We start from the raw sequence: 12,417 nt of genomic DNA on the forward strand, positions 1-12,417 counted from the left end.
GGGCGACCGTAGCAGCCTCCTTGAAGGTTCTGGAATGGTAGTTCTCTTCTATATAGGGCATATGACTCTTATTCCACTCTACAAGAAATTTGGAAAGCTTTAATCAGATCACTAAACATCAAAGAAATGAACTTTCACGCAAATTACATTGTCTCATAACAAATAAATCATGCTCCCGAGACACGCGCATTGTCTTGCACAATACTAATTTTTTATGAATTAGAATTGTCAGTTAAAACCTAGTCTGTCGATGACGACCTCAGTACAGATCCTACGCAAAAAAACAATAACGATACCAATTAACTATTACGTGGAATGATTAACTGGCCTATAGACTTAATAAGAAAGCTAAAATCCATGCACCCATTGACTCCAAGATTGTATGTTCCTAAAATACATAAAGAAGGTATACCATTATGTCCAATAGTTGATGGAATCTATTCTCCTACTTACCAACTGTCTAAATATCTAGCCAAGATTTTACAACACATTCACAACTCAGATACTTATTTAAAAACTCAACATTTTATTGAAAAATTAAAAAATATCCCTATATCTGAAGATGATATACTAGCAAGCCTTGACGTCACATCTCTCTTTACAAACATTCCAGTTGTGGAAGTCATCAACATCTTAGACAACTTGTTCCCAAGAAACATCACTACTTTGTTCAATCATTGTTTAACTTTGAACTAATTCATTTGGCAAAAAACAGTCTACAAACAACTTATCGGATTAATCATGGGTAGCCCCCACCTTCTTTCCTTCTTTTGCTGACTTATTCATGACCTAGAGGATAAAATCTTATCTCAAATTACCCCAAAACCGAAAACTTGGTACAGATATGTTGATGACATTTTTATCATTTGGAATCCCCCCCCCCCACCCCCCCCCCCCCCCACCCCCCCCCCCCCCCACCCCCCCCCCCCCCCACCCCCCCCCCCCCCCACCCCCCCCCCCCCCCACCCCCCCCCCCCCCCACCCCCCCCCCCCCCCACCCCCCCCCCCCCCCACCCCCCCCCCCCCCCACCCCCCCCCCCCCCCACCCCCCCCCCCCCCCACCCCCCCCCCCCCCCACCCCCCCCCCCCCCCACCCCCCCCCCCCCCCACCCCCCCCCCCCCCCACCCCCCCCCCCCCCCACCCCCCCCCCCCCCCACCCCCCCCCCCCCCCACCCCCCCCCCCCCCCACCCCCCCCCCCCCCCACCCCCCCCCCCCCCCACCCCCCCCCCCCCCCACCCCCCCCCCCCCCCACCCCCCCCCCCCCCCACCCCCCCCCCCCCCCACCCCCCCCCCCCCCCACCCCCCCCCCCCCCCACCCCCCCCCCCCCCCACCCCCCCCCCCCCCCACCCCCCCCCCCCCCCACCCCCCCCAAGTTCTGCAGTAATTTGCTTGTTTAGTTGTAATCAGAAGTCTGTAATTGATCCTTAAACTTTCTGTCATTTGTATTTTTCAAACTCCTCTCATATTTCTATATGTCTTTCTCCGTTTTGATTTTTCTTGTCTTTCCCAGTTTCCCACCACTCGATTGTTTTGATGTCTCAAAAATAACTTTGAAAAATTGTTAAATGAGATAAGCAGACATAATGGCAGGAGAAATAAAGAGTACATGTCATCTTGAGTACAATCATAGTCATGTGCAATCTTGAGTACATGTCAATACTTAAAGTAGCCAAAGCTGTCAGAAACGTGAAATGTGGAAAAGCAGCTGGAGTAGGTGATATTCTACCAGAAATGCTCAAATATTGGGAAGGGAGAGTGGAAATGTCAGTTTTTAGTGTTACGTAAGGTATACACTGATAGTACAGAAGAGATCTAGTCAAAACACAGTTTTGAGATGGGTGGAGTAGAGTTCTCATACTTCCATCTGTCTGTGAAAGAGGAAAATAAAATTGCATGTAAAAATTAGTGTTCCTACATGAGTGTTCCAGGTAAGATTTATGCAGTCATACTCGAGAAGAGGCTAGGAAAACTTGTGGAAGAGCAGCTTTGGAAAGAAGCTGGGTTAAGACCTACAGTGCCAAGAGGAAAGCTGTTCTGAACACTGTAGTTATATCATCTGAATAGGGAATTATACAGAGCAGTATATATTTTGTATTTAAGTTGTAAGTCAGCAGTTAAATCTGAAGTGATACAGCAAGATGGTTTGATGTAAGACAAGAATGTCTGCTGTCTCGACTGTTATTTTCTATATGGATCACATTTTGAAGGAAACTAGCATTAAACCTGATATCAAAATTGGAGTAAACAAGTAAAGTAAATGTTATATTCCTAAATAAATTGAGTAGAAGTCTTCAGGACTCTTGAACCAAATTGAAACATTCAGCAAATTTTGAATGAAATCAGTTAAAGACAATGGTTATGAAAATAGGCAGGAAATGTTAGTGAAAAATGAAGATAATATAAAGAAGCAGCATTATTTGCATTCCAGAATAAATGTGCCAAGTATCAGCTGTTTTACTTGTTCTGTAGGCTTTCCAGTGAGAATGTTCACTTGAAGGCCTTATAGAACAAGTAAAACATTTCAACTATTCAGGCACAGTTTTTATTTAAGGTGATAAATTAAATTTGAAAATAGATAACAGCATAAGCAAAGCTCTTATCTTAAGGTGTCAACTGAATAAATCTATAAGTCCATTTACAAATCAGTAAAGTAGCTATATACAAAACAGTGTTCAAACCAATTTTGCCTTATAGAGAGCTGTGTTGGAAATAAAACAGTTGATAAAAGACTAGAAAAACCACTGATATAAGAGTTTTGAAGAAAAATATAGGAGGGTGAACAGATTTCAACTCCTGGATTGTTAGCATTCACCAAATGTAGGAGCAGAGCTAATCTCAGGTGGTATTGTCACATAAACCGAATGGGAATCTAAAAGTTAACAAAACAGCTGCTCGATGCCAGGATGAGAGGAAAAAGACCTAGAGAAGACAAGATCTCAGTGCAGTACTGCAGTTACAAAAGTGCCCTTGAATGCTACTTTGATAATATACTTTATTCAATTCTAACTGCTGACTTACAAGTCAAATAAAGACTAAGTATTGCTTGATATACTGTCCTACTGACACCATATAACTGTAGTTGAATAGCTTCTCTCTTGGCACCTTGTCATATGCCTTTTAAGGATCGGCAAAACTTAAATACAGATCTTTGTTATATTCCCATGATTTTTTAACTATTTGTCGTAAAGTAAAGATCTCATCCTGATAGCCTCTATTTGGCCTGAATCCAGCTTGTTCTTCACCAAGCTTTTCTACCACAATTCTTCTCAACCATTTCTCAAGTATACTGGCATAAATCTTACCAGGAACACTCAGTAGGGAAATGCCTCTGTAATTCTCACATTCAGTTTTATTTCCTTTTTTATATATGGGTACTATGAGAGCTCTACTCCAATTATTGGGAATTTGCCCTCTGGGATGGCCTTCTGAACAATGCAGTGCAGTCACTGTAAGACTTTTATACCACCATACTTTCAGCATTTCTGGTTGAATATCATCTACTCCTGCTGCCTTTTCAAACCTTTGATGGCTTTTTCTACTTCACGTATGAATATGTATTCCTGACTGTATGCCTGTTGAGGGTTTTTTTTACCAGTGTGCTATCACTGCTTATTTCATGTAGCAATTTTTCGAAGTAATTACTCCATACTTCAAGGATATCTTTTTCTCCCATTTTCATGTCACCTTTATCATCTCTAACTCCTTTTAGAGCACTCTTTCCTCAATTTCTAAGCTTCTTCAACAACCTCCAGAATATTTTGCCACTTTCTTGATATTTATTTTTAATGTTCTTGCCAAAGTCCTCCCATGACTTTTGTTTAGCTAGTTTTACACACTGTTTAGCTTTCTTACATTTGTCTCTGTATTCACTAAGAGCACAAGCTGACTTATTTGCCAGGAACTTTTGATATGCTTTCTTCTTTTCCTTCACTGCCGTTTGAACTGCCTGTGTCCACCATCGAGTTCTAATTTTTCTATCCTTGCAGTCAACTTCACCACATGTCTCTCTGGCTGAATCAATCAGGGTTTTCTTCGAGACTTGCCACTAAATCTCCAAGGTTTGGTTCCTGTTCTCAAACTCTTTCATTTTTTCTTCAATCATGTTTGTGTATTTTAGTCTACAGTTCACATCCGAGAGCTGCTCAACTTTTATTCACTTTAAAACTTTCTTACATATTATTCTTTTTAATATGAAATTCAATTTTATCCTACTCAAGACTAAATAGTGATCACTTCCAATTTCAAATCCTCTGTACACACCAGTGTCCTGCACCAGGAAAAAAGCATCATTATCAACAAAAACATAGTCAACAAGACTTTTCGTATTCCTTGCCTCTTCTCTCCATTTGAATTTGTGCACATTTTTATGTTGGAACATTGTGTTTTAACAACCATTCCATGTCCAGAGCAGAAATCCAAAATGTATTTGCCATTATTATTAACTTTGCTCTTTTCTCCAAATTTTCCCAAAATATTTTTGTATATCTGACAATCATTTCCTACTCTGCTATTTAGATCCCCAACAAGGACTAATTTTTCCTTAAAAATTTCCTTAAAAAAATTCCTCACTTCAACCTTAGTAGAACCATCTTGGGACCATAGGCACAAATAAGTCTCATTGTCCAGTTCCCCATTCTGATATTTGCCCAAATCACTCTACTTGAGACTGCCTGCTATTCAAGAAGATTGGCCTCGTATTTTGTGTTGAATACTATGGCTACTCCTTCTTTTCCTTGATGGTCATTGTCTGAATATAACATTTTGTATTTGTTACTCAGAAAGATGTCACCAGATTTTGTCTTTTTTTGTTTCAGTTACCCCTATTATGTTGATCTGGTACTTATCTAATTCCTCAGCTAGCTCTATTTCTTTGCCATTCAGGCATCTTATGTTGATATTACTGAAATTTAACTCTGGTGAATGTTGAGTTGGGGTGTGTTTTAAGATTTGTTCCAGTAGCTGACTTTTCGCTGTTCACCCTGGTTCCCTGGCAAAAAAAATGGTGGTCTTGTTTAACCGGATGATGCCCTAGCCAGCATTAACTTTTTCATGTTGCAACATCATTTTGTATTTTGGTTTGAGCCAATAAAAATACAATTTGGTCGGCTAAATCCCAAATTGCCAGCCGATCCTCGTTCATTCAGTACCAGGTTGATATTCAACATGGTGCGCCACGAGAAGATGAGGATTGGACATTAGGTCAGAAGCCCTGGCCGGTTCTTCGCATTCCTTTAAAGGCTATGTGGAGATCTCCTTTCAGTTATATAGCTTTGACCCTTAAGCATCCCACATTTCCTATTGCATCCTTAATTTTTTCTTTAGTCACATCGTTTTTCAACTCTTTCTTTTCAAGACCTTTTCGTGGATCTCTTCCTTTCATATAACTTTTCTTATTTTATAGGAGTTACCTATTTTAGACCTTCCTGTTAATCTTCTTGAATATATGTTTTTAAATTATATTGTCTGCAGTATTTTTGATCTGAAATCTGAAAACACACCCTAACTCAACATCACCAGAGTTAAAAATCGGTACTATCAGCATAAGAAGCCTAAATGGCAAAGAAATGGAGCTAGCTAGGGAATTAGATAAGTATCAGATCTACATAATAGGAGTGACAGAAAAACAAAAAAGACAAGAACTGGTGAGATCTTTTTGAGCAATAAATACAAAATGTAATATTCAGGCAATGACAATCAAGGAAAAGAAGGAGTAGCCATAGTATTCAACACTAAATACGAAGCTAATCTTCTTGAATGGTAAGCAGTGTCAAGTAGAGTGATGTGGGCAAATATCAGAATGGGGAACTGGACAATGAAACTTATTTGTGCCTATGGTCCAACAGAAGGTTCTACTAAGGTAGAGGTAGAAGTGGAAGAATTTTTTGAGTCTTTAGAGAAAGCATCTGACACAATGAAAAAGGAAAAGTTGGTCCTTGTTGGGGATCTAAATAGCAGCGTAGGAAATGATTATCAGACATACAAAAATATTTTGGGAAAATTTGCTCAGGACATGGACTGGTTATTACTAACACCATGTTCCAACATAAAAATGTGCACAAATTCACATGGAGAGAAGAGGCAAGGAATAAGAAAAGTCTCATTGACTATGTTATTGTAGATAATGATGTTTTCTCCCTGGTGCAGGACACCAGAGCGTACAGAGAATTTGAAATTGGGAGTGATCACTATTTAGTCTTGAGCAGGATAAAATTGAATTTCATATTGAAAAGAATAACATGTAAGAAAGTTTTAAAGCGTATAAAAGTTGAGCAGCTCTCAGATGTGAACTGTAGACTAAAATACAAAAAGATTATTGAAGAAAAAAATGAAAGAGTTTGAGAACAGGAACCAAACCTTTGAGATTCAGCAGCAAGCCTTGGAAAAAACCCTGATTGATTCAGCCAGAGAGGCATGTGGTGAGGTTGTCTGTAAGGATGGAAAATCAGAACTTCATGGTGGACAAGGACGTTAAAGAGGCAGTGAAAGAAAGGAAGAAAGCATATCAAACATTCTTGGCAAATAAATCAGCTTGTGCTCTTAGAGAATACAGAGACAAATGTAAGAAAGCTAAATACTTTGTAAAACTAGTTAAACAAAAGTCATGGGAGGAGTTTGGCAAGAACATTAAAAATAAATATCAAGAAAGTGACAAAATATTTTGGAGATTATTGAAGAAGCTTAGAAATGAAGGAAAGAGTGCTATAAAAGGAGTTAGAGATGATAAAATTGACATGAAAACCGGAGAAAAAGATATCCTTAAGGTATGGAGTAATTATTTCGAAAAATTTCTAAATGAAACAAGCAGTGATAGTACAGTGATAAAAAAAAAACACTCAACAAGCATAATGTCATGAATACATATCCAAACTTAAGGAAGAAAAAGCCACGAATGGCTTGAAATGTGGCAGCATTTCAATTGAAAAGGCAGCAGGAGTAGATGATATTCGACCAGAAATGCTGAAGTATGGTGGTATAAAAGTCTTACAGTGACTGCACTGCATAGTTCAGAAGGCCTGGACAGAGGGACAAATTCCCGATGATTGGAGTAGAGCTCTCATAGTACCCATACGTAAAAAGGGAAATAAAACTGAATTACAGTTTTATTTCCCTAGTGAGAATTACAGAGTATTTCCCTACTGAGTGTTCCTGGTAAGATTTATGCCAGTATACTTGAGAAACGGTTGAGAAGAATTGTGGAAGAAAAGCTTGGTGAAGAACAAGCTGGATTCAGGCAAAATAGAGGCTGTCAGGATCACACTTTATAAGAAATAGTGGAGAAATCATGGGAATATAACAAAGATCTGTATTTAAGTTTTGTCGATCTGGAAAAGGCATATGATAAGGTGCCAAGAGAGAAGCTATTCAATATGCTACAGTTATATGGTGTCAATGGGGCATTATATCAAGCAATACATAATCTGTATTTGAGTTGTAAGTCAGCAGTTAGAATTGAAGGAAGTACTGGAAGATGGTTTAATGTTAAATCTTGTGTGAGACATGGATGTACATTATCCCCTCTGTTATTCATTATCTATATGGATCACATTATGAAGGAAAGTGGTATTAAATATGATATCAGAATTGGAGATGTTAATGTCAGCTCTTTGCTGTATGCAGACGATGTTATACTTTTAAATAAATCCACTGCAAGTCTGCAAGATTCTCTGACTATATTGAATAACTGTTGTAATAAATATAGTATGAGGGTCAGAAATAAAATTACAAAGACAATGAAAATAGGTAGAGTCGTTGAAAATGTCAGCTGTGTTTTGAATGGGGAACATGTGGAACAAGTAAAATATTTCAGCTACTTAGGCACGATTTTTAGTGAAGATGGTAAATTATATATTGAAATAGACAACAGAATCAACAAAGCTGGTATGGTAGGAAGTCAGTTAAATAAATTCATATGGAATAAAAGAGAAATTAGTCCCAACACTAAATTAGTTGTATACTAGACAGTGTTCAAACCAATATTAACTTATGGATCTGAGAAATGTGTCAGGAGTAAAACGACCAAAGACTAGAAACCATAGATATGAAAGTCTAGAAAGATCAGAGGTGTGAACAGATGGTATCAATGGCAATATCATATTAAAAACAAGATATTAGGAAAGAACTTGACATTGTTAGCATCCAGGAATTAGTTAGCAGAGCTAATCTCATGTGGTATTGTCACTTAAACAGAATGGGAGAGGAAAGATTAGCAAAACAAGTGTTCTTTGCCAGGTTGGCAGGAAAACGACCCAGAGGAAGACCAGATATAGGTGGATTGATATGGCACAATGTTGATAGGGCAGCCACTGTAAGACTTTTATACCACCATACTTCAGCATTTCTGGTCAAATATTATCTACTCCTGCTGCCATTCCACATTTCAAGCCATTCATGGCTTTTTCTTCTTCAAGTATGGATATGTATTCCTAACATTATGCCTGTTGAGTGTTTTTTTTTTTTTTTTTTTTTTTTTTTTATCACTGTACTATCACTACTTGTTTCATTTAGAAATTTTTCGAAATAATTACTCCATACCTTAAGGATATCTTTTTCTCTGGCTTTCTTATTCCTTGCCTCTTCTCTCCATGTGAATTTGTGTGCATTTTTATGTTGGAACATGGTGTTAGTAATAACCAGTCCATGTCCTGAGCAAATTTTCCCAAAATATTTTTGTATGTCTGACAATCATTTCCTACTCTGCTATTTAGATTCCCAACAAGGACCAACTTTTCCTTTTTCATTGTGTCAGAATGCTTTCTCTAAAGACAAAAAATTCTTCCAATTCTACCTCTACCTTAGTAGAACCTTCTGTTGGACCATAGGCACAAATAAGTCTCATTGTCCAGTTCCCCATTCTGATATTTGCCCACATCATTCTACTTGACACTGCTTACCATTCAAGAAGATTAGCTTCGTATTTAGTGTTGAATACTATGGCTACTCCTTCTTTTCCCTGATTGTCATTGCCTGAATATAACATTTTGTATTTATTGCTCAAAAAGATCTCACCAGTTCTTGTCTTTTTTGTTTCTGTCACTCCTATTATGTAGATCTGATACATATCTAATTCCTCAGCTGGCTCCATTTCTTTGCCATTTAGGCTTCTTATGCTGATAGTACCGATTTTTAACTCTGGTTTAAAAACATGTATTCAAGAAGATTAACAGGAAGGTCTAAAATAGGTAACTCCTATAAAATAAGAAAAGTTATATGAAAGGAAGAGATCCACGAAAAGGTCTTGAAAAGAAAGAGTTGAAAAACGATGTGACTAAAGAAAAAATTAAGGATGCAGTAGGAAATGTGGGGTGCTTAAGGGTCAAAGCTATATAACTGAAAGATCTCCACATAGCCTTTAAAGGAAGGCTTCTGACCTAATGTCCAATCCTCATCTTCTCGTGGCGCACCATGTTGAATATCAACCTGGTACTGAATGAACGAGGATCGGCTGGCAATTTGGGATTTAGCCGACCAAATTGTATTTTTATTGGCTCAAACCAAAATACAAAATGATGTTGCAACATGAAAAATTTAATGCTGGCTGGGGCATCATTCGGTTAAACAAGACCACCATTGTTTTTGCGGGAACAAGGGTGAACAGCGAAAAGTCAGCTACTGGAACAAATCTGAAAACACACCCCAACAAAACATTCACCACAGTTAAATTTCAGTAATATCAACATAAGATGCCTGAATGGCAAAGAAATAGAGCTAGCTGAGGAATTAGATAAGTACCAGATCGACATAATAGGGGTGACTGGAACAAAAAAAGACAAAATCTGGTGACATCTTTCTTAGTAACAAATACAAAATGTTATATTCAGACAATGAACATCAAGGAAAAGGAGTAGCCATAGTATTCAACACAAAATACGAGGCTAATCTTCTTGAATAGCAGGCAGTCTCAAGTAGAGTGATTTGGGCAAATATCAGAATGGGGAACTGGACAATGAGACTTATTCGTGCCTATGGTCCAACAGAAGGCTCTACTAAGGTAGAAGTGGAGGAATTTTTTTAAGGAAATTTTTAAGGAAAAATTAGTCCCATTATCCCCTCTGTTATTCATTACCTATATAGATTACATTATGAAGGAAAGTGGTATTAAACATGATATCAAAATTGGAAATGTTAATGTCAGCTCTTTGCTTTATGCAGACGATGTCATACTTCTAAATAAATCCACTACAAGTCTGCAAGATTCTCTGACTAAATTGATATAACTGTTGTAATAGATATGGTATGAAGGTCAGCAATAAAAAGACAAAGACAATGAAAATAGGCGGAATCATTGAAAATGTCAACAGTGTTGTGAATGCAGAACCTGTGGAACAAGTAAAACATTTCAGCAACTTAGGTACGATTTTTAGTGAAAATGGTAAATTAAATATGAAAATTGATAACAGAATCAACAAAGCTGGTATGGTAGGAAGTCAATTGAATAAATTCATATGAAATAAGAGAGAAATTAGTCTGAACACCAAATTAGTTGTATACAGGACAGTGTTCAAATCGGTTTTAACTTATGGATCTCAGAGCTGGGTCAGAAGTAAAACACTTGCCCAAAGACTAGAGACTGCAGATATGAGGGTCCTGAGAAAGATTAGAGGAATGAGCAGATAGCTTCAATGGCAATATCATATTAAAGACGAGGATATTAAGAAAGAACTTGATATTGTCAGCATCCAGGAATGCATTAGCAGAGCTAATCTCACGTGGAATGGTTACTTAAATTGATACAGTAAAAAGTGCCTTAGATGATAGAAATATAAGATCTGATAATGTTGGAGTGTTGACAAGTAACAGACTGATTTGGAGGAAAACTGTAGATAGGTTGTTAGTAATGGTGTAAATTTTTCATGTAGTACTATCATATCCTGTACACCTCTTGAGGGTACATGGCAGGAATTTGATGATGATAATGATGATAGGAAATGTGAAAAAATGCTTGCAAAAATAGTTGAAAAAACTCAAAAAAAGACTCCAAAGAAAAAATTAAAGAATACAGTTAGTTTAGAGGAATGGAACAAAGATTTATTAGAAGAGGAGATTCTAAGAAAAAATTAAATATGGAAGGAGAAGAATTCATAATAAAAATAGAGATAACAGGATGAGCAAGACAAGAAAGAAAAAAAAACTAACGGTAAAGCCCCTCAAACTGGAGTTTTGAAAGGAGAGGAAAGAAAATGATCGATTTGATAAAGAAAGTGGCAGAAATTTTAAATGAAAAGCACAATGGAATGATGATACCAGAAGATGCTGACAATTCTAAATAGCATTACAAGGATTGTGAAAAAGATAAAGGTTTATATAATACAGCATAGAAGCAGGGTTACTTAAGCTAAAAAACAAAATCATGCAAATATTTTATAACTGAATAACTGATTGAAAAAATGGTAATAAAGAACTGGTTTGTGTAAAACATTTATATGAAGATAATGTTTATCAAATAAAAAGAAGGGGATCAAACCTAGAGTTATGAATATCTAAAAGGTTAAAATAAGGATGCCGATAGGTAAAAATAGTAAGATGGAGCTCCATTGAGTTTTAGAATTTAAAATAGATATGAATAAAGGAGTTAAAAGTGTAAAAATAATAAGATACTATTAAAAGATAAGGATAAATCTGGTAATGAATGATGTGATATGATTATTAAATACACTATAAAACTTGTAAAATTTAAAAATGAAAAATATTCAAAGATCAAAAACTAGACCGTAAAAGCTGTAAAGGACAAGAAAAGAATGTAAAGGACAAGAAAAGAATAAAAATATATGATGAGAGATGAAATCAATTTACGGGGTGAAGTAAGGATATGGAAAGCTGTCATCTGAAACAATCTTACTTCACCCCGTAAATTGATTTCATCTTTCGTCATATATTTTTATGCTTTACTTTCAAGTTCTTTACATTCTTTTCTCATCCTTTAGTTTTTATGTTCTAGTTTTTAATCTTTGAATATTTTTCATTTTTAAATTTTACAAGTTTTATAATGTATTTAATAATCATATCACCTCATTCATTACTAGATTTATTCTCACTTTTAACAGTATGCTGTTATTTTTATGCTTTTAACTCCTTTAGTCATATCTGTTTTAAATTTTAAAACTCAATGGAGCTCCATCTTACTCATTCATCACCTTCTGCAATCTTCCCTCCAAATTTCAGAGATTATTATTATTGCCAAAAGTACAACACAGGTAGGCAAATATATATGATCACTTCATTACATTTTTTATTTTTTAATTAAAAAACAGAAATGCAGTCAAAAGCCACATTCTGATCTAGGGTGCTCCCTAACATAAAAGCTTTGCTTATTTCTTTAATCAGATATTTAATAATCAGCAGTACCTAAAACATTGAAATGGAGCAGATCATTAAAGTGAGCACTTTCCTTAATATCAGCAGATATGTTCAAAACAA

The 12,417-nt window shown here is 36.7% G+C and overlaps 1 protein-coding gene across 1 annotated transcript in view; it reads right to left on the reverse strand.

Moving 5' to 3' along the window:
* Positions 1-9,126: 9,126 nt before the first annotated feature.
* mRpL19 (mitochondrial ribosomal protein L19) overlaps positions 9,127-12,417 on the reverse strand; it is a 52,838-nt gene continuing 49,547 nt past the window's right edge. The window contains exon 6 of the mRNA XM_090409051.1: positions 9,127-9,189. Coding sequence (XP_090265177.1) covers positions 9,127-9,189 — 63 coding nt within the window. The remainder of the gene's footprint in view (positions 9,190-12,417) is intronic.

This window comes from Typopeltis vanoorti, chromosome 19 (genome assembly GCF_054136105.1).
Source record: "Typopeltis vanoorti isolate ZY-2024b chromosome 19, IOZ_Tvanoo_1.0, whole genome shotgun sequence".
Lineage (NCBI taxonomy): Eukaryota > Metazoa > Arthropoda > Arachnida > Uropygi > Thelyphonidae > Typopeltis > Typopeltis vanoorti.